The following is a 26,887-nucleotide window of genomic DNA, read 5'->3' on the forward strand; positions in this document are numbered from 1 at the left end:
TTTGTACTTCATTTTTTGCCTATTTTATATATTCATTTTCCTGTATTGGTGTATAATAAAAGTTATAATAATACATTTACTTGTTTATTTATTAAATGTACAGCTCGTCTTCATTCCTTTGTTTTTTATGTTTTTACGCCAATTTATCAGAAACAGAAATAATATCAAACACTATTCTCGTAAGTTGTGTATATTCAAATTGTTTATTTTTGCACGTTACCGTTATTGTCTATTAATTACAGTAAACCACGTTAGAACATTAAATTACAATTAATTATCTATATAATCGACACATAACTGTATCAAACAAATTTAATAATTTGTATAAAAGAAAGTAATTTTCTTAGAAAATTCAGTTTAGTGGATCGTCTCGAATTGGCAGCAAGTTCCATAGTCATGTTACCACAAAAGTTAATATGGCTCTTAGTGGCCTTAGCACTTAACTGTAAGTATTTTATTAGATTTTAAAAAAATAGGGATACTTAAATTTATTATTCCGAATGTTCATAATTAGTTATTGATTATTAAAAAAAAAAATGTTTAAAGCAGAGTTCCCCAAACTTTTTTGTGTCATAGACCCCTTGCCATCTTTTTCCGTGTTGGGTAGACCCCTACTTACCTGATATTAATTTCTGTAAATTTCTAACTGTAGTGAAGTTTAGTGTTAAAAACTTAAAGTAAAAACACATGTTAATTTATACATTTATTAATTGAATTTAAATTAAAACTACTCAAAACAATATTTTGTATCTGTTATGTAAAATATACGTAACATTAAATAAACATAATATAAACTATAAATAAAATAACATAAGCAATAAGTCAATATTTTTAGTGAGAAGGATTAACCAGATGCTTTAATAATAAATTATCAACATTTGGCGTCAATTTTGTAAGGGATAAATCTCCTCGGCTAATGATGTCCTGTCTGTGGGCCCACATTTTCATTTCATGGACCCCCAAATTTTTTTTCGCTGACGTAGACCCCTTGCAGGTTGTCATAGACCCCTTTGGGAGTCACTGGTTTAAAGTAATCGATACTTGTTCTCTTCTATATTTTAATTATTATTAGTATTGATGAATGCTATAATTAATGCGGCCAATATTATATATATCTGTTATATTGTAATTATTATCAATGATTAACTGATAAACAATGTACCAATATTTAGTAAATATGCAGCTGTCACAATGTCCTCTTAATTATGTTGCATTAAATGCTTAAATGCTTATTTATAACACAAGTCAATCAGTTATTAATTTCCATTTATTTTTTGCAGGTGAATCAAAGCCTCATGGTCATGAAGAATATTCATATAATAAACCTAATCTACCTTTTTACACTCGCACAAAAAGCTATTCCTACAACAATGATGTTCCCGTGTCGAAACCAACAGATACAAATCAATTAATTGCCACTGATTCACAAATTCCATGTGATAAAAAACCTGCTTATCCTTGGAATGGTCCCACTAATGTAGTAATAATTTATCCTGAAATCGAAAAACTTCCTTGTAATCATAACAAATCAAAAGATCCCTGTATAGCTAATCAACCTAAACCCACTACCACATTGCCTTCAACTAAAGCACCAGAGCCATGTCCACCTAAAGAAGAACCAAAGACAACTCCGCCTCCACCTACTACTAAAGCACCAAAACCCTGCCCGCCTAAAGAAGAACCAAAAACAACTCTACCTCCACCTACTACTGAGGCACCAAAACCCTGCCCGCCTAAAGAAGAACCAAAAACAACTCTACCTCCACCTACTACTAAAGCACCGAAACCAACCACCAACCCCCCTTTCAAAGAAGTTACACCGACAATCCCTCCTACATCCCCTACAAAATCGCCTGTGCCTTGTCCACTGTTACCACCTAAACAAGTTAATCCCACGGCTACACCTGTTCGTCCGAATGTAACACCGGAATGGCGTCCAAAACTGCCACCTAAGGAAGTTAAGCCAACGCTTCCTCCTTCTCCTCCTACGAGGCCACCAAAACCTTGTCCACTGCTGCCTCCCAAAGAAACAAAACCGCCACAGCCACCACAAAAGGTGGTTACCACTCCTCGTCCACTTCCTCCCACAAAAGCTCCAGAACCCTGCCGTACATCACCACCAATCGTAATTACTACGACATCTCAACCACCTCTTACTAAACCTCCAAAACCTTGGTGGACAACAACGCAAATAGTAACCACACCTCCGCCACCTCCTAAAACTAAAGCTCCGGAACCTTGCCCGCCAAAATTACTACCGGAAACTACACCTCCACCACCTTCTACTAAAGCTCCGGAACCTTGTGCACCTAAACTACCACCGAAAATAACCACAACGACACCTCCACCCGCACCTCCTACTAAAGCACCAGAACCTTGCCCGCCAAAAACAACCCCGCCACCACCACCCACTAAAGCTCCGGAACCTTGTCCGCCAAAAACGACACCGCCGCCACCCCCTGCTAAAGCACCAGAACCTTGCCCGCCAAAAACAACCCCGCCACCACCTCCCACTAAAGCTCCGGAACCTTGTCCGCCAAAAACGACACCACCGCCACCCCCTACTAAAGCTCCGGAACCTTGCCCGGAAAAAACGACGCCGCCACCACCTCCAACTAAAGCTCCGGAACCGTGTTCAAAACAGCCACAAGCCGTTCCCGTAGCAATATCTGCAGTGCCTGCCTATTCTTTAAAAGAAATATCAACTGTAGAAACCCTATCCACAAAATGTGTGAACGGTGAAGTTTACGCTACGACTGCGGGCAACTGCGATCAATACGTCATGTGTTACTTTGGAAAAGCTGTATTGATGAACTGTCCTGCTGGCCTTGCCTTCAACCAGGAAACCAAAGCGTGCGATTGGGCGGCGAATGTTCCGTCGTGTAAACCTCGGGGTAAGAAATCGTCAATAATTTATAAATTAATTTTGACGCAACATTTAAAATAGTCACAGATCACATCGGTGAGCAGCACAAATGGCCGCTAAAGCCATAAGGAATGGAGACCACACGCCGGTACGCGAAGCATAAAAGGTCCATCCACAACGACAGACAACTTTATGAAGGTCGTGAGAAAGCGGATACGGGCCGTATCCAACCGGTCCTTTTGGAAATCTATTATGGAGGCCTATGCCCGGCACTGGACATTCTGCTGCTGAAATGATGATATTGATTATAAATATAACTCACGCATATTTTGATGTTGCTCATAATACTTCATATTTTTTATATAAAGCTACGCAAATTTTACAATTATGCACTTTATTACATATATATAATTCAGAAACGTAGAACTAAACTATAGTAATAAAAATATTAAAAACTGTATCTTGGCTATAAACATTGTCATTATCAGAATTTATAACGTTTATTTGTTATCTTACAGCATTTGATGGCTTCACCTGCCCGAAGGAAAGTTACGAAAACCACATCGAAAAATTTAGGTATGTTTAATACAAACTTTTATATCAAAAATTAATAAATATTATCACTTCAACACATCTATCGACGTGTGCCTTTCCATCCATATATGTCTTTTATCTTGCATTTAAAAGACATATGAAACTTGCAAAGTTCAAGGCAAATAAGTAAATTTTATAAAACTCGCATTAAATTAGCCTCGGGTAGGTAAATATTATATTCTGTTTACTTCGGAATATAAACGTTTTTATCTCCTTCGTAGATCATCCAATCTTTCATCCAACGGATAAAAAATTATTATTATTATATTAAAATAATTGTTAACATTATTATTTATAAATTATTTTATTTTATCCTAGTCGTTTTAAAGACATTGTAATACCTTGTGAGAAGTGTGTTCTAATCATAAACATTTTCTTTTTTTTATAATTACTACATGCCTAAAAAGAATACTCTTTAATATTATTATCTGTAAAGGTACGGTGAAAGCTGCAGGCAGTATGTGGCCTGTCATAAAGGAAACCCTCGTCTACTCAGCTGCGACGACGGCAAATTCTTTGACGACATTACAGCCACATGCATAGACGCAGAGTTTGTTACAAACTGTAAAGATTATTTATATTAACTTATTTTAATACCTTTTTAATTCTTTCATATTAATTTATTTCACATAGAATTATAATACGTAAATCATCAAGATAAATTTTAAAAGAATTGTTTTGAAATTAAAATAAATAAATACTTTTAATATATCATAACCAGTTTTTATTTTCTAACATTTATAATTTCTAATATTACCCTTACAAATAACCAAACTATGAATACAAAAGAAGAACAAGCGGAGTTAACTTGTACAATAAACGTTCAATTATATGCTAAATATACACGAAAGAAAAGTGCACATATTATTATTAAATCTATAAATGTACATTTAGGTGTATATTTATACACTAAGAATGTATAACTGGTAATTAGTACATTAAATTTTATTTAAATCAATGATATCAATGTATAAATATATTAACGTAAGTAAAAAATATTAAAACTATGTAAGCAAAACATGAAAAAATAGAAATAGAAAAATTAAACTTAAAAAAGGTTTTATATGTAACTATTACATAATGAAATGTACATTTTTATAACAAAGGACAATAAATAACAAACAAAAAATATTTTATCAATGTAGATCAAAAAGATCTAAAATTCTGTTTTCTGAGAATGCGAAAAAGAAAAAAAGGAAAATCCGTTTAGTTTTTTAGTATCGAAAGCAGGAGTGTTCGTAGACCTGGCTTACGAATAGTGAATCTTCATTTCTCTACAGTGGACACCAGAGGGTCCACCGGGACCACTTTAGGAATTAATGCTCCAGAAAATGACAACCGCCCGAAATGTTGTAGTGAGTGTTAGGTACACAAACAACAACAACATGTCTGCATTTGAACAAGCGACATGTCTGCTTTTGTGCGCTGCGCTTGCAGGAGACGTCGGCGTTATCTGTTCCAAGAAATTAATGGTTTTTCAACTTCAACACGTAAATCACAAGATATATCCGTTTCCTTCCTTCATGATTACACCTTATATTTTCTTGTTACCCGTTAATGCTAATACCGATTAAATTAAACCTATTTCGATCAAACTACAATTTATTTACAATTATTACTATCAAATAATTACTTTCCCCATTACCACTATATGAGGAATTGTATAAAAACTACTGAACTAAAGGCAGGTAGACATTTGTTTAAAATAATATTCCTGTTCACTTTTTTACAACGATGTGGAAAACATCAATAATGTTTCCCTTACTTGCTCTCAGCGTGCAAGGTTAGTACACTATTCTATCTTAAATTAATTTCAAAGTTGCATTACATATTTACTTTCTTTAATATAATTGACATATCTCTAACCTAGGGCTATTTTAAATTAATAACTATAAATTATTTTCCTCTATGAAAATAATATCAATAACGAAACAATTCGTTCAATAATTATTGTTATTAGGGTAAACATTGACAATTTCGACTAGTCTATACAAAAGTAATGGAAATTTGTGGTGTTCTCGTATTTACTTTAAACATATTCTAATATATTGAATAATGTAGTATTCATTCCATCTACACAACGCAATAGATAAAAAACAAATTAATTTTATTCTTATTTCAAGGCCACATAACAGGTATACCTATAAATTTTCGGGCATTCAATATTGATTAACAAGAAAAGAACAATATTATTAATCGTTATTAATTCATTTTGTTTATGATTTAAATATTTTAAGGCTTCCGAACAAAGCAATTGTTTTTAAGCGTATCTTAAACTTGTGAAACAAGATGGCTTCTTTCAATCATATCTCTTCGTTTGAACACTCACAGATATTGCGTAATTGATATCATTTGGTCGTTGTTAAAATAATTATTTCTATTATTTCTTTTCGCAGCAAATTCTCAGGCGATCTACATCAATAGCCTTGTTGATGTAGGATCAGAAGATCACCCAACAGAGGATACTGGCAATCGTTACATCGTAAAGCACGACAATAAAAATAATTATTTTTTCATTCCAAATTTAAATATAAGTTCAAGTGACCCAGCTGCAAATACCATTTTTATTGTTAGACCTGGCAAACATAAACGACCATGTAACGATAGTACTATATCGACAACAGCAGAAATACCTACTTCGCCTTCCACGCCATTACCACCTTCGTTCAAAACGACAATTCAACCCACAAAAACAACTACAAAACTACCACCTCGTTTAAGTACTACAGATAATCCAACGACTTCACACCAAACTAAAGAACCAAATACTATAAAACCCACAACAATAAAACCAAACAGAAGTACGCAATATCCGCCAGGTTACGATGTGCTTTGTTCATACGATGGATTGTACCGCGCCAATAACTACACGTGTGATCAGTTTTATGTTTGTATTTATGGGATACAATATTTGATGGACTGCCCGTACGGCCAAGTTTTTAACGACGAATTGAAAGTCTGCGACTGGCTAGAGAACGTGAAAGATTGTCATCCACCAGGTAAATTAATTACTATACATTAAATATTTACATTTATAACTAAAGTAGATGTCTCTCTTCCTCGTCGCAAATTCAATGAAAGACCAATTAGCCCCATCGCGGGGGGAATTTCATTGAGTCCTTAGCTGTTCTACTTGACGAAAGGAATATTCCTACCACATTCCAAGTATCTATGTCTTATGGTTTCACAGACATCGTGATGAACCAATACAAATAACATAAGGATTTTTTAAAATTTTTGATTATGTTTTCAGCCTTTGAAGATTTTGTCTGTCCCGATGAAGGTTATGGTTTAGATGAGGATCTAATTTTAAACTTTAGGTTAGTATTTTACACTAGTCACACACACATAATAGACTTTTTAAATTCATTACAGTATATCTTCGAGTAATATTTCTTTTCGTTTCTCTACAGGTATCGGGATAGCTGCATTCAATACGTCGCTTGTCATAAGAGAATGCCACGTTTACTTATTTGTGATGAGGGTCAATCTTTTGACGACAAATCCGGCACCTGTGTTCAATTTAAAAGTCCCAGTAATTGTAGAAATGTTAGATACTCATATTGATTAAAGCTCTAATTGGAACAACACCTCAAAATAAACGTCAGTATAATATAACATCATAATTTCTATACGCGTTTTTAGAAAGATGTATTCGCAAATGTTCAAATTTTTAAAAAATAAATTGTAGTATTTTTTTTTGGTTTTATGCCTTACCATTAAAGTGCATTTTTTAAAAATACAATTTTGCGGGTGTAAAAATTTTCCCCGTTATATTTCATCACACATACATACAAGTACAATTTTAATTACCAAAATAGTTCCAAAACACAGTCTTCGCAAGATTATTAAGAGTTGCCTTGATTTCTGACAAGTTTTTCTTGTTTCCTTATCAATGAATGATTAATAAGTGCCACGGGTGAGAATTGCCTCATAAAAATTTAAAGAATACATACACAACGTTGGTTTGATATGGATCAGAAACATTTATGTAAAATAGTCATCCTTAATACCTATATAATAATAAGAGCAAAAACTGAAGTAAAAGCTGATTCTCTTCTGATCAAAAAGTCAATAACTACGGTCTGTGGCAAAAGATAATGTTATTCAAAACTAACATCAATACGTATTTGTAAATCTTGACTATTATGAGTGATATAAAATTATCGTTTATAAGGCGTTTCATTACTATAATTAAAAATTTCACATTTTAGTTAAAGTAATAAAGATACTAATAAACGATAAATATTAACTGAGTCGCTTGTTGTTACGCAAGCTGTAATGAATAAAAAAAATTAATTACATCTGAACAATGTATGGTAAACTACATTATTAATTTTGAAGAATCTGATGTTGCCATTTACTTACCCAATTAGTCCATGCTGGAAAAATATACCATATGAATGTACTTTTCCTAATAATAACTAGAAATCTAGAATACTACATTAACCTTTTGCTTTTTCATTAAACCATTTTTATTTCAAACCTAAATAACAAAGATACAATAAGTTATAAAATGAAAATAATTATCCATTGTCACCTGTACAACACTTTTAAGCTAGTAACCCTGAACTATGTTTTAGTTTCTAATTGACAACTAGTTTTCGATTCTGATTGGTCAAAATATGTTGTCATTTTCTTAAAGGTGTTAATTTTTACCAATAATAAGGCTTAAAATAAAATCCGAGTATATAATCAGAGAACAGAAAAAACCCAACATTTGTGTGCGAAATTAGCGCGGTCCCAAAATCACTAAAATTCAAATTTGAATTTTTCAGCTAGCTAATTGGTTGGGTTGTGATAATTGTTTACGTTTTAAGGAAAAAACTTTACCTCTACGCATACCTTCCCGAAACAATAATAAAACTAAAATGATATTTGAAACGTTGGATGTTTAGGCGAACGAGCGACGCATCGCTCCTGTTCTAGCGCAGACCGCAGCCCTGCCGAGCGCCGTCCCAGTTGATACGGATCGAACGATTGCGTAGTCATTGCACTGACCCGTAGTTTCTATTTGAGAGTAAAATTACGTTTAGGTTTTAACTGCCGTGGAATTCAATTTCAATAATCATAAATTTTCATTTATCAACAGTGCTTTAATCTTCAAAACTACTAATAGCTCATTAAGAAATATTGCTTTGATCCGATGTCAGATTGTACTCAAAATGGAAGATTCGTACATAATCGCTAACTTTCACACTTTGTGTCGTCTTTGCTTAAATAAAACTACCCTTTCTGTATCAATATTTGGATTAGCTCCTGATGAAGAATCTAATGTACCTCTAACCTCTAAAATCGCTGAATGTTTTGAAATGCAGGTTGGTTTTAACTACAGTCGTTGATATTAGGAACTATGTTAAACGTTAGTTTTTTGAAAGCTGTAAAAATAATTCGCAACTATTGTTTTATTTGTTACAGGTGGATCCCAATGATGGACTACCAGGAAGGATATGCTATAAATGTTTGTTTAAAGTAAATAAATGCTCGAAGTTTAAATTACAGTGCATTCAAAATGAAGCAAGACTAAAGCAAATTACAAATCGCGTCAATGAACAAGACAATTCAAATTCATCTGATTTCAGTAATTACAATTATAAAAGTGGTCATGAAGTGCAGAAACCAAAGCCTGAGGATTATATTGTTGAAGATAGTGTTGTGATGGTAGTCGATCCTAGCCTTGATTATGATTCTTCTGAAGAATCAGAGAATGTAGAACAACCTGAAAATGAAATGCATGAGCGTGAGAACACCATTGAAGGAGAACCACTCTCTGAACCTTTCTTTAAAAATGTTTCCATGTGTCAATACTGCGATCAAGCCTTTGTTTCTCAGGAAAAATGTAATGAGCATGAACAGAATTACCATGATCCTAATTTACCATATAAGTGTATTGAGTGCAGTTTGGTATTTGCAGAGCGAAGCCAATATGTACAACATACGAAACATGTTCATGGAATAGATAAACCATACCAGTGTCCAGAATGTGATAAAAGTTTTGGTAGACGATCAGATTTAAGAAAGCATTCAATTGTTCACACAGGCATCAGACCATTCCAATGTCATTATTGTCTTAAAAGTTTCTCACGCAATACAAACTTAAGTAAGCATTTAAGAATACATGCAGGACATAAACCACATGTATGTCCGATGTGTCCGAGAAGTTTTGTAGCAAAGGGAGATTTACAACGCCATGTTCTTGTTCACTCTGGTATGAAACCTTATGCCTGCCGCAAATGTCCATTAACTTTTAGACGAAGAGACAAGCTCATAAAACATGAACTTAAACATGAATCACCTAGTCCACAACATAAATCAATTGAAACTGAAATAGACCAAGAAACTCATGACATGGTTGTTAGTGTCAATCCATTCAGTAACCTAATGACTTCACCTACTCAGGGTAATGGTGAAAATTCAATTTTAGATTATGAATATCCAAGAGTACCTGATCATATAGTGGGTGAAAGTAGTTTTATAAATCAAGTTAGGAAAAACCCACCTACCTCCAGTAGATCAATACATAGTTCGCCTCATAAGCAAAAGATGTCCATAGCAAACAAGAACAAACCAAAGAATATAAAATGTCACCAATGTACAAAAAGGTTTTCATCATTAGATGCCTACAAAACACATGTATCAATAGCTCACATTGGGTCACGAGTTTTTCAATGCAAAGTGTGTTTCAAAAAATTCTCAAGGAAAAGAGAATTGGACCGTCATGCTACAATGCATTCTGGGCTTAAGCCTTTGTCATGTAATCAATGTGATAAAAAATTTAATTGTAAGGATAAATTAGATAACCATGAACAAACACATGAGTGTGTTGTTAATATGCCCTGTATAGAATGTGGTGCAACTTTCAAAAAGAAAGCTGATTTAGTTGCCCATATTAAATCTCACTTCACTGATAACTTTGATGACAAGCTTATCACAACTGAAATAAAGAAAGAGACTGAAACCGATTTCCAGTTGGATGATAACTTTTATGAATTGGAAACCTGAGATTTGGAATTTGATCTAGAAGAAATGCTTCAATGAAATTTACTCAAAACCTTTTCTATTACTGAAACATTGAGGTGATTAATGACTTGCTTTGGTGTTATAAATACAGACCATAAAATTGGAATTTAGTGTAGTAGTGAACTACTATATAACAGCTTTTAGTGATTATATAAAGTGTTAATTAAGTAGAATATTAAATTTATTAATTCCATTAGGCCTAGAAAATATAGTCTTACAAAATTTTAAATTAATCTAAGAATCTGTTTGTGTATGTAGCACCTGACTTCATATTTTACAATTTATTGTATATAAATATTCATTTTCAGAATAAATTTTGTATAAAATTTGCTAAATGCACAACAGCATATAGAACTTGTTAAAATATTTGTTATTTCCTATTAAGTAGATCACTAAACCAATTTAATTTTTTATCAATAAAAATGTTTATGTAATGGTTTTAAAAATATTTATCATCATTGAATAGCCATTCATAACTATCCAGTTTCTAAAACTAAAATGTTAGCAATTGTTACTTCCTTTATTAGATGTACCAAACATGTCCAAATGTTCTGTTCATTTTGTTTTCTAAATGAAACAGTTGTTAAACAATGGTTAAACAAACAACATAATTAATAAAAAAACACATTTTCACTTTAACTTTTATTATCCCGCTAATGGATTTGCATGTATTGTAACAGATGTTATTCTGACTTCTGTTACTGGTTTGAATGTTTTAGGATTTACAGCAATCTTCTCTAAATCATCAAGAGCTTCAAATCCATCAATTATTCTGAAAAAGAAACAAAAGCACAAAGATATTAATGACAATTCAAAAAATTATATTTTTTTGCCAAATGCAACTTTTTAGGTAGTGTTCATTAATTATATAAATTTGCAAAGTAAGATAAAAAGAGAGTTGGAGAAAGTTTTAAAATATATCTTCAAAAGTCAGTATATTTTTAAATCAAAAGTCAATTCATGATTAACTTTATAAGTTAATAATGAAAAAATTGTAAATAAAACAGTTGCATATTTTAGTAGTATAAATGTATTACAATAAAAAATTTACTGATAAAGTTAAAAATTTAACATACCTTCCAAAGATAGTGTATTTCAAATCCAAATGTGGTTGTTCGCCATATGTAAAGAAAAACTGACTGCCATTGGTATTGGGGCCATTGTTAGCTAAACTTACTATTCCCCTTGCATTATGCTGTCAAATTATATGTAAATAAAATTATTTATCCAGAGTAATATATATACAAAGTAAGTCATCTGTTAATATTAGATGACAGTTATTACTATAACCTCTTCCAAATGAAAGAACAAATATAAATGATTACATCATATATGTATGTAAATGTCTAATAATATCCTGTTAAAGTAATTTATTTCTTGCTGCTTTAATTTAACATTTTAAAAGTGCAATTGTTTTGTGTTTTTATTTCAATATATTTATTAACATAATAATTCTTTTATATACATGACTAGGAGTTTATATGAAAGCACCAGTTTCTATTTTTAATAAAGTTCTCAATATCTATGCATTATGCCTCTGCATAACTGCCTCTTGTAAACAATTAATGTAAAAAAAACTAGACTTTTACATGCCTCACCTTTAGTTCTTCTCTGAATTCATCGTCAAATTTTTTACCCCATATAGAATTGCCTCCTTTCCCTGTGCCTGTAGGATCTCCAGTTTGAACTATAAAACCCTTAAATGAAACAATACCGATATTAATTTTCACGTAAACAGTAATAAGATTGAAATTATTAAACTAAACTTACTTTAATATTTCTGTGAAATAAACAACCATTATAATAATCACTCGCACATAATGCGAGAAAATTTTCGCATGCTTTGGGACACTGTTCACAAAACAATTCGATCTTAATATCACCTACGTCAGTATGTAACGTGACTGACATTTTTCCTTATAATATCAAAGAATTATTAATGTAGTACTACAATTCAACAAAACGTAATATTTTTGTTTATAAATGGTATAAATTTTGACTTATAGCAACTGACAGTATTGACTGACATTACATTTTTTTTGTTGTAATAACAGACTAGAAGTTTTTGCCAAAAGTTGCGCATTATTATAATTTTTTTTTAATTTATAAACAATTAGAAAAACAGTTTTTGAATCACTTATATAATTTTATTAATATAAATTACGAAAAATACATTATAGCCAGTAAGCAATTATCAAGAAAAATTACAATGTATTCTTTTTTAAAATTTAAAAAACTTTTTTTGATTCTGAACTTTTTTTAAAACTAGATAAAACATAAAATATGTATAAAACCTTGAAAGAGTAAATAACTTACTAATATGAGAAAACGTTTACCTAATGAAGGACAACGATAAGCTATTTTTGAGTAACCATAATACGTCCCACAAACATCTTTATGGTAAACTCTAAATTTACGAATGCCTAATGTGGCAAAAATTAATGAAGCTTAATTTATCTGAAATCAGACACTCTGAATAAAAGCAATAAAATAAACTTTTGTTTTAATAGATTTTTATTGAGATCTTAAGTAATAAGGTATACGATACTATTCACTACCACCAGCCCTCTCGTTTTGTCCCGCGTGAGGTTCATGCGTGTTTTCATCCATACCCTGCTCTCCATAATTTCCAAGTAATCTTTGGCCTGTTGGATCGAACGGTGATTTCAAATGAAGTGTCGCCTTGTATTTTGTACCCATAACTTCTATTTCGTAGTCACCTTCTTTTAAAAAGTTCTTTGTAACTTCAGCGCCTCCGTTGCTAACGTAACCGATTCCGATAGATTTGTCAAGGTAATAGGCGTAATCGCCTCGTCTTAAGTAACCAACAGGTTCACCATTTCTATATATACCCTCTTGACCAAATAATGCAACCTGAAAACATTTTTTTTTATAATTTTTTTGAATTAAGGAATTATTCACAAATTCAGACTTGTCACTACATTAATAATTTATTTTTATCCTTAGAGTGTAATGAATATTATCTATAATAATGTCATACTCTAGACATTTCTGTGTGATACATGTTTAGATAGTTGTAATAAAAAATAGGTTATAGGCTAGAAATAATTGTTAATTTAGGTAATAAGTGAGGATTATCATTGCATATTATACCTTATCTTCCAGTGTGAAGAAAGCGTATTTTTTTGATACGCCGTTTATTTTCGCTTTTGTGACCTGTTCATTACCAATATATTCGCCATCTTTTCTACAGGCAAAAGCCAAGTTTGCTTCAACCGGATTATCGTCCGGCCTAACATCTGCATTCCATAAGTGATAACCTAATAAATCCATATTAATAACGATTAAAAAAACGTCATTACTGTCACGCGGTAAATATTTATAAAAAATTCAATGAATTTTATTTTTTTTATAATAATTGTTCGAATTTAACAATAGCTGTATGATTATATATAATAAAAACAATACGAATACAAAATCTAATTCAAAAGTCATATATCTAATATATAAAATTCTCGTGTCACGGTGTTCGAACTTGAACTCCTCCGAAACGGCTTGACCGATTTTTACCAAATTTTACATGCGTATTCAGTATGTCTGAGAATCGGCTACTATCTATTTTCCATACCCCTAAGTGATAAGGGTGGTCCACCCCTAAATTTTATTTTTAATTTTTTTAGACAATTTTTTGGTTTTTATTTTATTATGATACAGCATACAAAAATACATACAAACCTAAATTTTCATCCCTCTACGATCAACCCTTATCTTACATTTGTTAATTAAAAACTTTAATTTTTTTTTTGCAAAACAACGTTTGCGGGATCAGCTAGTACTTTATATTATTTGTATTACATTGTTTTATTCAACATTTTAACTGTATACAAATTTAGAAAATTCTTGTTTTCGAATATATTTTTTTAACTTTAAAACTCATGTGTAATGACGTTGGCAGCACTTATAGCAATTTCATGTTTTTAAATAAATTCTTGTGCCTATTTTTACTATTCATATTATTATTCGCATAGGAATAATTACAGTAACCATTTGTGCACAAGATCAAAAAAATAGAAGAACGGCTGAATTCCATAAAATCTACAATCAGTTTGTTGATCCTTCAACTTAATTAAAGGGTTTTAAGTACGGGGGTAGTAAATGTCATATTTATACCTTTCTCAGCGCTTAGGGATGTTAAAGCTCTCCAACCGGCATTCTTCAACCCTTCAGAAGTACTCAATGCCTTATAAACTTGTATAGCATGAGATGAAGGCACATGCAATTCCCAGCCCAATTCACCGGACCACCCCAAACGGAGTGCTCGACAAGTGTATCTTTTATTATCTGGCGAATAAGGCGCTTTCGATATATGTATACTGCGGTGTGTGTTAGCCGGGAACGCATCGTTTGAAAGACCAGCATCCGTGTAACGTTGCAGAATTCTTTGACTGGAAATATTTACATATTTTAATACAGTAAAAAACAACAGAATTTAGAAGATTTGATATATGTATGTGAATTTACTTGTACATGTATTAACTGGACGGTTTCCATACAATGTTTTTTCTTAACCTTTAGATAATTGTTTCACAAGCTTACAAACAAATAATAAAAGTGACAACAAATTTAACATTTTATTATAGATTTTAAAGAATGTGATATGACAGCCAAAGACGTAAGTTAAAACATATATTAATGATATGAAAAGAAATATCTTGATTTAATTTTCAATTGATATATGGTTCTATTTGCCAAACAGATTACTAACTACTAATAATACTATTTCATACGCACTTTTGTAAGCCATTAAAAAGGACAGAAGATGGTATCGGGGAAAAGAAAACCACATCACTACTTTTATAAAAAGTGAACGCATAACAATTAATAACTTTCCTTAATTAATTAAAAATATCAACGTCTATTTAAAAAAAATTAAAATTTATATTTTTTTCTCTTGGTCACACCATAACTAGAGAGTGACTTTTCTAATTTCATGCGTTTTTGTTTCATAAATTTATAAATAAATAGTAAAAAAAAATAGAAAATTGCACAGAAACTTAAATATTTTTGACAGTTCGCGCGTTTGACAGTTCAACAGCTGCAAATTTATGTTATCGTTTAACAATTGCATTATAATATATTAATGGATCACTATTAAATATATTACTTTGCGAGGGGGAACTGCTGACTGTACAAGAGCTAACGGTAGAGCTGGTATATTACATATCATAATACAATTTTATGTACTTTTTTAGGTGATGAAACAATACCTTATAAATATGCATAATTATTTTTCTTGATACATGAAGTCTGAGATTCAGTCAAAAAGTTAAACTCATTTTACGTCGCTGTAATCAATGAGATTATGCATTTTCAACAGGAAAATTTTAAAAAAATGTGAGAACAAATCGCTAAATTTTTATGTAAAATGTTAATATTAAAACAATCAGTCAGTGACGTAGTTCTCACCTGTCAGGTCCTTGTACACTGAGTATGCAGAGTTGTTTGGTAACGTCGGTTATGTTGGCTCGGAGCTTGTGCGTCTGTATGATCCGACGGATGTGGGCCAATGTGTGCATCGCACTGAACCCACTAGAAACCACGTAGTAAGCGCGGCCCTACGTAAAAGTTACTTGTTACATCTTTATATTTAGCATAACAACATAATTTAACAAAATAACAACAATAAATGGATGATTTATTAAAGAATTCTATTCAGCAATGAAGACTCGGAGACGGACGAAAGTTTTCGACCTAGCTCAAGGGATTGACGAGTTAAAGAGGCCATAGGCAAGCCACATTCAAGTTCTGGAGAGAAGACCACGGATCAGTAAACACAGCGTAAAACGTCCACCCGCAAGATGGAAAGACGGTGTAAGTCATCGAGAAACCCGCTTCATAAACCGCTTCTAGACGGCTCTATTAGAAATCTATGGGTGAGGCCTATGTCCAGCTATGGACATTCTACGGCTAAAATTATGATGAATGAAATAGCTTGATTAATCAATAGTCACCCAGCCATCGTCCGCCCAATTGCATTACCATTTGCTTTGTTTGAAGTTGTGCTGCTAGCCGATTTAGGCTTTGTGCAATTTTATCTATATTGAGTCTATGGAAATAGGTGGTCCGCGAACTGAATCGTATATCAGTTACATCGAAGATTTACGCACGAAGGGGACTATACCTGTGTTGATGTATGATGTAGTGAGTGAGATGTATTGTAAGTTATATATTATAAGACTACATGGCGATCGGGACTGACACGGTTCTCTCCTGACCGCCCTCGTTTGAACGCTAGCTAAGCTGGCGCGGCCGATGTATGATGAATAGAAGTGTGATGAATGTTCGGTGCATCGTGCCCGACGGGGGCTCGATGTGAGGCGAACGTCCTGACGTCAATACGCTGTGCGGAATTAATTTTTCTTTCGGGGCGGCGAGAAGGTCCGCCCAAGGGACATAAGAGCTCGATGTCGTCGAAATCCGATGACATTTCTCATGTAACATACCGAGTCGCTTTAGAATAAGCACTTTTGATCCATGAGTTCTTGTAGTTATAAACAGAACTTCTTGAGATATAAGTATTATCACAAAGAGAATCGTATAGATTCGCAAAATAGTTGCCCTACAAATCTTGCTAAAAATACTGTACGATAGACGCTATTGTATAGAGAATAGACGTAACGTCCGAGTAATGGTTTCTCTATTGGTCATGCGAAAGGAAGTGTCACATCACAATGCACTCGATAGAACGTCAGTGGGGCCCGGCCCGCGTACTGTGAACGTCATCCAAATTTAATTGCCACGCATCACAGTTTTCATTGCTTTAAAAAAAATAATAAATAAAAGCAATAATGGTTAAGAATTCATTGCTTATTTACTTTGAAGATTGGCTCATGTAACTGTCCGCTGCCGTCATTGAGGATACTGACGGTCACATCGGCTTCCACTCCACCCTTGTCATTAAGCAACAATGAATAGATCACCCTGCGAAAAACATTTTGTTTCATTTAACAATTATTAAAAGCATAATTATTACGAAGTATTTTCTTGACATTTGATTATCTATTAATTAAGATTTTTTTTCCATATTTTCTCTCGGGCATCGAACTTGATGTTTTTATTCATAGTTGTATTTATAAATAATATATTTAAGTAAATAAGTGAATACATACGTAAATACGTACGTCTTTTTGAATAAAATTGTATATTTAAGACATTATAAACCAGGAGAGGCCAAATAGCAGTTTTTTGAAGAATTATTACTAGCCCTCGATAAATGTACCCTAGTTCCCTTTTCATTTATGTATTAATATATTTTTAAAAAGTGATATCATATATTTTCCTGTTAAATTACTGACAAAAGATAATTATTCACATAATAAAAAATTTAAATAAATATCATGAGAAGTAAAATAAATGCGGCATATTTACCATAAAAATAATTTTTTTAAAAACATTTTTTGCATAACTTTTAAATACGTATTTACAATACGTGCGGCTTCCGAAGATTTAAAAAAATAGTTCAAACTATTTAAGAAATTGGTTACCTTTGTTCTAAACTATCTCATATAATATTAAGTTTCTATAGTACAGTTGCATTAACAAATTTTTCAAGTGATAAGATCGTCCACGGTACTTTGTCATCAAAACTGTTTTTCTTTCAGATGTTACGTATACAAAAAAGGTTATTTTTTAATAAAAAATGGACAAATATATATAAAAAAAACAAAGTAACTTCTAAATGCGGGGTCTTTGAATTCGTTAAAAAATGTTTTACATCATAGTATAACGACTCTCATAACGTAATTAGGTTTGATTAGCCCAACGGTGGAGGACTGTTAATTGCAATTGAAGGTCGCGGGTTTGATTCCTAGCATACAATCTTACTTAATTCACACTACGCATTAATTATACAGAATTGCCACTGCTCACGAATCACGAGGATGGACAGCATTGTCTTCTGCGTACCATAATACCACACTGTAATCGCCAACCCGGTTTCCAAGCGTGGCGATTATGATATATACTCATAGATATCTTTGAAATGAACCTATGCCCTTTAATAGGCGTCAATGGCCTTTAACAAAGACGACGCCGACGAAACACTTTCTATTTATTTATTTATTTTATTAAAGAAGAGTTACTAGCAGATGTTACAATTGTTAACATATTCTAACACAACTAACAATTTCTGCTTTTTTAATTCAGTCACAACAGTATTAGTAATATATATTAGCAGTTTGGCTTAACAAAAATATATATAAACTTAAATGCTTGAAGCAGGTAGAGAACAGCAAATTCAGTATGAGCTATTTTAGCTGTATCTATGTGATTTACCATCGTCTTCTGACTTAATTACTCTCTCATCAAAGCAGCAAGCTTTTATATTTCTCTAGTAGTATGTCAATCGCTTCTCACCTGTCTTCTTTTTTTGTAAGATCTGCAGTGAAAGCCAGTTCGGCAGTGCGTTGAGCGTCAGGACCCGTTATATAGAACTTTCCATAATACGACATGTTGAACAACGCCGCTGCGTTTCTACAAGCAAGAGCTTCCTTACCGATCTGTAATATTTTCACATAGTTATTGTAAATGTCATTAGATGTATTGAAACAGGTTTAATACTTTGCAAAAATAAATTGGGCTTTCATGTTCGTAACTATAGTAGTGCCGAAAGCGCAATACGACTGAGGAAAAGCCGAGGAAAAATGAGCATGATAAAAAATAAACGGAGCGTATATTTAAAATGTGTTACAGGTTCATTGCTAATACATTTTAAACCAGGTATTCAAAATGACGCCAATTATTTCAAATTATTTATGCCACTAACCAATGGTGTTTGTTACCTTTGGTTACCGAAAGTGACATTTTCAAATTTAGAATGCATAAAGTTGAGAAGTTACTAGACTGAAGGTATGGCAATACACAATATAGCTTTTACCTGGAAAGCAAAGGCTATATTCTGAAACGTACCAAATCGTGATGCTTTGAAAAATCAAAAGTGTGATCGCCTTTAAGAATATTTTCATAGCGCTGGTCCAGATTGCGTGGGTAGTCGTGTGTGCCGCCCCAATCATACTGTTGCACTCGGATCTGGAATAAAATTTTATTGTACAACAACAATTAACTGGCTTCGCAGATTTAGCGGTTCGAGTAAAGAGGCTCTCTATCCTAACAGAAATGCTAGAATGCCTGTTTCAAAGTTTTCAAAGCTTGTTTTTACAAGGTTTCATGGTTATTCATATAACCACAGGAATAATAACGTAAAGGGTTCCGAAAGTGCGGCTTGTGATTGGTACGTATTGGCGATTGGCTTTTGTTAGTAAGGTCACATGGTCATGCTTTTGTATATACATATGTCAAAAAAAGTCTCTGCAGTTTTTTTTAAAGTGTGATATCAGCTTTTCCGACCGAACTAACATAATTTTGACGATAAAATACAATCTTCAAATTAAAGACTGTTTCGGAGAATGTTTTTATTTTTGACAACTCTGTAATATCTTGCGAATTAGTTCGTGATCGCTTCAGCTTATTAATCGAGAACTTCGTCTATACCGCCGGCTTGTATCCAGCGTTTTCCGACGATATTAACAAGGTCATCTGTCCTTACAATAATGAATTTTAGCAATTTTACATCGTAGTCACATCAACACATATTACTAACAAAAAGAGTTTTCGTGACCAATCACGTAAGGCCAGCGCGAATCAAAAATAAAAATGATGAAGCGAACAAACCTTTTCGCCGGGAACGAAGAATCCTGGTCTTTCCCATCCGGCCCTGGACTGCATGACGGCACCGTCGTCCACGAGCTCCTGGTGCAAGGCATCGTGACTTGCGTCGCGGCCGGCGAGCGGCTCGTCGTGTGGGAATACAATGTTGTAGTTGCGGACATACGATTCATGGCTGCATTCGCGCACCCAATGCGGCCGGGACAGCTGTGCGCCCGTGAAGCGGCGGATGTCGAACGTGAACATGTTGTAGCTCGGCCTGGTACACAAGTTTCAACGATTAGTAGAGAAGTGAGTTGCGCAAGGTTCCGACGCATGTTCCAACTTGGGAAGAGACGGGAGTTTTTTTATTCTCCGAAATAGGGCTGTAGGAGAGGCCATCGCTGCGTATACGTGAAAACGTTCCTAAGGCAATTTCAATATAGCGATATCAATGGGGTTTTAGTCGGTGCAAGTCCGACATAAATCGTAATTGCCCTTCTAATATTTGCCATCTTATCACATTATAAAAAATCAAATCAGGAATTAGAAAATTCGAACGTAAGCTACCAACATAAGACTAGCAGTGGGCAAGCCACACGGCGCGCAGAAGTGATGGCGGCTGGATTAAGGTTCTGGAAAGGACTAGCAAGCGCAGCCTCCAATATGTCGGCAGACGAGATTATTAAGCTCGTCGGAAAACGCTGGATGCAGACCGCTTACAACCACTCCTATAGTAAAACTATAGGGGATTCCTACATCTAATAGTGGACTTAAAAACAAGTTTCAAACACGATTCCTCTCGAACAAAACTGTAACAAACTGTATTCCATAGGCTAATATCCCTTTAGTCCTCCGCGGATGCCTCGTTATAGAGATATTAAAAGCGAAAAACGAGTTAATTATTCTAAACGAAAATGTAATGATGAAGAAAATGTTAAAGTAAAAGAAGAAAAAAAAAATAAACACGTTGATACTGCTATTTAAATAACGTACCGTTTTTTCTTTTTATCACATTGAAATATTAAGAATATAGTTTACAATATTATTATAAAAATTAATAAATTTCTGGTAATTGTAAAAAATACATAGAATTTTAAAAATATATAACAAATACAATGGCAAATAAATATGCCTTGCTTTTTAAATTGTCTTTATAATTATATAAGACTAATAGACTGCTTACTCCGACGAATCTTCGTCATATATAAAATAAATGAATGAACGCATTGTTACAATAATTTTAAATACCAACCTTCCAGTCACAATCCATTCCGCCATTTGCACGGCGCAACCGGCCGAAAACATCATCCCTGCAGAGTTGTACCCGCAATTGTGATATAAACCTAAAAGTGTATACAAGAAACATTAATTAAGTTTATCTTGTCATTACGCACGCATAAAAGTATAACAAACGGTCTGAAAGAACGTGTCTGAAAGGTAGGGAAATACCAAAACACATATTATTAAATACATGTATACCTACTTATAAAAAAAAAACTATAACGTTTTATATACTATACTAGCAATACCGACTCACTTTTTACTGCTAGAAATTACTAGTCTGTCCCATTGCAATATAATTTAGAATAAAAACTTTATTTATTATATGTCGTAAGTCGTTTTCAAGTTATGTTCAATATTACAATGTAAAGATGAGTCAATAAATAATTTAAAATAAATATCAGTTAAAAATATATCAGATATGAGAAAATCGACATAGGAACCAATATCACCAATGAAGCTCGAAGAATTGCTAGTGGCTAGTGAGAGACCACGTCGCTCATGCAACCAACGGCAATTGTAGCTGAAAAATTAATGAGTGGCAATATCAAGCCTGTGAACGCAACGTGGGTAGACCGCCCACTAGATGAACCGATGACTTACAAGTTCGCTGGATGCGAGCAGCGCAGGACAAGTCATTGTGACTATCTTTGGGGGAGGCTTTTGTCCTGCTGTAAGCTTCTATGAACTGATATGATGAATGAAATAATTATTTTGTAATAGATTTGGTAAAACACATTAACATTAGTATTACGTACCAAAGACATTTGGATCTTCGCCCAGTACAGGTTTGTGGTCAGGAGTGAACGATTCCGGTCCGCAAACTGTACTCTTGACCCCCACTGTACCAAGTTTAGGACAAAGCGTCGCTGCACTATTCATATGGACGCCAAACACATCCCAGTCTAAGTCGTATAGATGAAATTGAAGGTTATCAGGAACCTATAAGTAAGAAACATACATATTTAATTATCATTCCTATGTATTGTTTTGTTTTTGTCATTCATCAATACTATCCGCCCGTTAACAGTTATAGCTTTACCAGGTTTATGGTTATAGCGCTTAATGTAGTTCGCCCAGAATTCTTTATACTAACAAAAACCGAAGAATTTAACATTAAAAATTTAGACAAGAGGGAGCCTAAAAGTACAAAAACTCGACTTGATCGATATCTGTTATAAAATTATCGGAAGAAATATCATGACTTCTATAAAAACGCGAAATCGCAGTTTAGATTAGTGTACGTGAAAAATAAATGCGAAAAAGTAATTGACAAAAACTAATCAATTTTAATTACGTATCACTCCTCACACAGCTATCAGTTACATTAATAAAGAATAGATAAAGTATTTATTTATTTCTTTCGGAAAACATTACAAAAAAGATTCATTTTGAAAAAGAGAAAACCTTTTAAAAGTTTTAATAGATTTAAAAAAACTTAGTTATTCTGTCGGTATGATAAATATACAAATCTGTTATATACATATTCTTCATAAATTCTGCCAACGAATGAATATTTAATTAAAGGGTTTAATATTTTCATGATGAAAATAAATGTGAACTAAAAGTTTACCTGGTCCAACATATGGGGATTCCCCTCGTATCCACCCACGTGACACGATTCGCCCTGTATTTTAATATACAAGTTGACATCGTGATCTCTAATATTAGGAGCTCCTCGAATTTCCGGAGTAGCGTCGCATACAACATACGCGTGTTTGAATGGTATTATAGGTAGTGATGGAATACCAGCGAACCTTGCAATACGAGGTCCCCAAGCGCCTGTCGAGTAAAAATAGCAATAAAAATTAATAAATTTCTTTCTTAAATTCATGGAAATTGAATCGACTTACATACTTGTAACATGTTATCTAATCGATTATATCTGATCAATAATCTGACAAATAAGCAAGATTAGTCAACATATTTGTATATGTAAAACATTACACATATGCGTTAAGAAAAAAAAGCACAGCCTAAAATTCTTTCGATACTTTTATCAAAAATAATGTCAAAACACAGAATTAAAAATTGTCTTAAATCAATCATTACGCAAAAGCTTTGTGTGTCGTTTTTATATTCTTTTTCATTGGCATAAAAGGGTAGAACTCTGCGATATGCCGAAGGCGTTAGAACTCAACGTAATAAGAGAAACATAAGAAGCTGAAACATTCCATATTAGGATATCTACATAAGTTTTAAATCAAAATATAGAAACACACAAAATACACACACACACACACACACGAAACGACCGATCAGCTGATGGAATGAACGACAAAGTAATTTTTAACAGTTTCCAGTTTTTAACATTTACACAGATATGTTATAATTTAACCGCGCACTTAAAAGAGAACGCTAGGGTAATGATTACATAGTCGCGCTAAATAGGTTATATATGCGTCTGGTTATGGTATTATAAAAATATAAATATTGAGGTACATCTCGCGGTAAAAGCTAACAATTAACAGTGTAATTGATGTGCGAAAGGGTTAATTACCTCATAGAGAATTTGAAGATATATTATATATATTTACCTCCACAATTAACAACGCATTTTGTCTTGATAATTCCTTTATCAGTGTGTACCGCAGTCACTTCTTTATTACCCAGAAGGTTATGTGCGTAGTGTATATCTAGGATTGGACATTCTTCATATACCTAGAAAAAAACTATTAAAACACTCAATTCAATAGTGATGTCACTTAGTATATGTGAATACTAACCTTTCCGCCATTCTTAGTCGCGGCTTTTAAGAGAGCACTGCATGCCATGGCGGGGTCAATAGTGCCATCTTGAGGAGAGTACAACGCCATTTTGAAAACGGAGGGATCTAATAATGGAAATAATTTTTGTGCTTCATTAGGATCCAACACTTGACTTGGTATACCCATTGCTTTGCCTAATGTATGTAATCTCATGTATTCTTCAGTTCGAACCTATAAGATGTCATATTATATTATTTAACAATATATCATTTAGCTTTTTTATATAGCAGGATATCTTCTTACTGTACCTTACTCCTGGAAATAAATATTCCACCGTTGTTTATCCACCCTGCATAATCCCCAGTTTCTTTCTCTAAGCTATCGTATATTCTCCGAGAGTCTTGCAACAACCTCACCTCCAAGTCGCAGGGTCGAAGAGACCAAACCAGACCTGATTATAAAAATAAAATGAAAGTTTAATAGTGTAAAACACTGTTTTAAGTGATAACAAAGCTTGAGCGTGTTAAAAATATTGTTAAATTGTTCACAAGATAATCCGCCTGAGTTTCTTGTGGGCCTTTTTAAACGTGGGCGGCTTTGAAACTCTCGTAACTTTATGTTGCAAGATGCTATTAAAGGTTAACTTTATAAGAATTTAATTTTAAATTGTATATATCGTGTACTTGCCTGCCGTATGCCATGTCGTTCCACTCGTTATCTTAGCTCTCTCCAACAGAACTGCATTGACACCTCGTTTGGTCAACTGATACAATGTATTGCAGCCAGCTATTCCTCCACCTACAGACGTAAACATCTTTTAAATTATCTTTTGATACACACACATTTTGATGAACACAATCTACTGCTATGCTATCGTTTCACATATCTGTTATAATCATATTTTCATAAATCACCAGTAGGTTCAATAATTTCTATTTTTACTAAGGAATAATTTTTTTGGAAGCATCATATTAGTGTAGGGGCAACATTACTTCATCGTCAGCGGCGCAAAAAAAGGGGAAATCCACAGAGATAAAATTGTTCGCTTTTATCGGTATAAATATGGCCGAAACTAGAATGATTAAACTCGCCGCTACTTTGGGATTCGTATTGTTACTATTTCAAGATCTACCAGCCCTAAAAAGAATCCTACAATAGTATATTAATTATTATAATAAACTAGCTGAACTAATAAACGTTCCCCTGTCTTAGCTATGAATAATCAATTCTAACATAAAAAAATCATTAAAAACGTAATCATTAAACGTAAAAATCAAAAGTATGTATATTTCCAACATTTGAACTGGCAACAAAATTTGCCATTAGAAAGGCTTGGATTGTCAAAATTGACCCTACAAACACTCAACATCTGCCATTGCAGTTTATTTATCCTAACATTGCACAATCAAGTCGCATATTTTTTCATAATTACCTTCCACAAAGTATATACAGAAAAATTATAAAAAATTAAAAAAATCGCTAAGACGTTGACAGGTTATGGCGTAAATAACGGAAATAGGGATTTTTTAATTTCATTTTTATATATCTATGTATATACAGGCACGTATTTTATCTTATTTCATATGATTATAAGACACAACATAACTTTACGTAATACATTTTGTATAGTTCTCTATTACATAATGAAACAAAAATCGTTTGGTTTTTTGCTTCTGGGTACTTTGGTTACCCATTGTGTAGTATTTTTAGCAATAATTCCAAAAACGATGTATGGAGATCTTTATTTCAAATAAAAAGTTAGGTTAGGTCATAGATATTTGCTATTATAATTAAGTTTCTGAGTCCTGATATTTGTAAGTTAAAATAATATTTCCAAAAATCTTCTAAATGTGTCTATTGTATAGAATACATAATTAATAATACCGATGAATATTTAAGGTAGATATCCGCAATTTTTTTAATCCGGCTTACACCGCTGCACAAATGGCATTTGCAGATTTCGATTTTTTGTAGGTCGCTTAGTCTAAAAGCGTTTTTTAAAGTAGCAAATCTCCAGGGCTCTCTGGGTAACTTCGGTTCGGATTGCTACATACTACAATTTCAACAAATATAGAATGCCACGAAGGTCTTATATCTCTTAACCGGACGCTCCATGGATTTACTAGACTTAAGGTCTCCCTGGAAGAGAGCTCAGCCTGTGACGTATCGACAATATAAGCATTCATTATATTTACAGATATTTGACTAATAACTGTAGATCTCTTATATAAGCTTGATAAACCCTAAAAAGGTAGAACTTACCAATAATAACAACATCAGCCGAAGATACCACATCTTTCTTTGTTGTGTAGGTTCTACGAGTATTATACTTATATTTGAATAACTTGACATCCTTACACCTCGTACAACTATTTCGTAATAACTTTAACATATTAGAAATATTAAATAAATATACTACTGTCTCTAAGCACAACCAAGAGCAAAATAGTTGTTGATTTTAGAGAAACACAAACAAATGATAATTTGAAATTGATAAGAATGTGCTAAACAACTTGAGACCTATTGATACGCAGATGGCCTCAGGTCAAAGTTCAAATATGATTTAAATATCAAAATTTACTTACGTACTTTATGCAAAGTTAACAAAGTTACTGAACAATTCATCTGTAAACACTTTATACATTAGGTTTCATCGATGTCTCATCACGATATCTCTGGAACCATATAGCTTAGATATTAAAAATTTGATAGGGATATTCCTTTTGCCGTGTATTGGTCATCTAAGAACGGA

At 33.1% G+C, this 26,887-nt stretch overlaps 5 protein-coding genes across 5 annotated transcripts; 3 read left to right on the forward strand and 2 right to left on the reverse strand.

Annotated features, from left to right (window-relative positions):
• The first annotated feature begins 345 nt into the window (after nucleotides 1–345).
• Nucleotides 346–4,177, forward strand: LOC137929626 (uncharacterized). The gene is made up of 4 exons (XM_068772666.1): nucleotides 346–445; nucleotides 1,281–2,894; nucleotides 3,385–3,442; nucleotides 3,897–4,177. Exons 1-4 carry the CDS (start codon nucleotides 397–399, stop codon nucleotides 4,042–4,044), a joined length of 1,869 nt encoding a protein of 622 aa, XP_068628767.1. The 5' UTR covers nucleotides 346–396; the 3' UTR covers nucleotides 4,045–4,177.
• Nucleotides 4,178–5,176: 999 nt separating this feature from the next.
• LOC137929800 (uncharacterized) lies at nucleotides 5,177–7,062 on the forward strand. The gene is made up of 4 exons (XM_068772908.1): nucleotides 5,177–5,243; nucleotides 5,857–6,459; nucleotides 6,714–6,780; nucleotides 6,874–7,062. Exons 1-4 carry the CDS (start codon nucleotides 5,195–5,197, stop codon nucleotides 7,025–7,027), a joined length of 873 nt encoding a protein of 290 aa, XP_068629009.1. The 5' UTR covers nucleotides 5,177–5,194; the 3' UTR covers nucleotides 7,028–7,062.
• Nucleotides 7,063–8,169: 1,107 nt separating this feature from the next.
• Nucleotides 8,170–10,692, forward strand: LOC137929577 (zinc finger protein piragua-like). The gene is made up of 2 exons (XM_068772595.1): nucleotides 8,170–8,778; nucleotides 8,879–10,692. Exons 1-2 carry the CDS (start codon nucleotides 8,626–8,628, stop codon nucleotides 10,460–10,462), a joined length of 1,737 nt encoding a protein of 578 aa, XP_068628696.1. The 5' UTR covers nucleotides 8,170–8,625; the 3' UTR covers nucleotides 10,463–10,692.
• Nucleotides 10,693–11,115: 423 nt separating this feature from the next.
• On the reverse strand, nucleotides 11,116–12,490 carry LOC137929589 (peptidyl-prolyl cis-trans isomerase-like 3). Its single transcript, XM_068772612.1, has 4 exons — nucleotides 12,251–12,490; nucleotides 12,079–12,177; nucleotides 11,557–11,675; nucleotides 11,116–11,252 (listed from the first exon to the last, which is right to left on the reverse strand). The coding sequence occupies exons 1-4, from the start codon at nucleotides 12,389–12,391 to the stop codon at nucleotides 11,126–11,128; spliced, it is 486 nt and encodes a 161-aa protein (XP_068628713.1). The 5' UTR covers nucleotides 12,392–12,490; the 3' UTR covers nucleotides 11,116–11,125.
• A 475-nt stretch (nucleotides 12,491–12,965) lies between these two features.
• Nucleotides 12,966–26,581, reverse strand: Sardh (Sarcosine dehydrogenase). The gene is made up of 16 exons (XM_068772614.1): nucleotides 26,398–26,581; nucleotides 24,823–24,933; nucleotides 24,444–24,586; nucleotides 24,154–24,366; nucleotides 23,965–24,088; nucleotides 23,001–23,209; nucleotides 22,186–22,369; nucleotides 21,399–21,489; nucleotides 20,171–20,423; nucleotides 19,409–19,528; nucleotides 18,857–18,999; nucleotides 17,317–17,422; nucleotides 15,908–16,056; nucleotides 14,612–14,886; nucleotides 13,595–13,761; nucleotides 12,966–13,354 (listed from the first exon to the last, which is right to left on the reverse strand). Exons 1-16 carry the CDS (start codon nucleotides 26,525–26,527, stop codon nucleotides 13,028–13,030), a joined length of 2,745 nt encoding a protein of 914 aa, XP_068628715.1. The 5' UTR covers nucleotides 26,528–26,581; the 3' UTR covers nucleotides 12,966–13,027.
• Between the last annotated feature and the right edge of the window lie 306 nt (nucleotides 26,582–26,887).

This window comes from Battus philenor, unplaced genomic scaffold (assembly GCF_028537555.1).
Source record: "Battus philenor isolate CCGP_79_NKW_IND1 unplaced genomic scaffold, ilBatPhil1.0.hap1 SCAF_5, whole genome shotgun sequence".
Classification (NCBI taxonomy): domain Eukaryota; kingdom Metazoa; phylum Arthropoda; class Insecta; order Lepidoptera; family Papilionidae; genus Battus; species Battus philenor.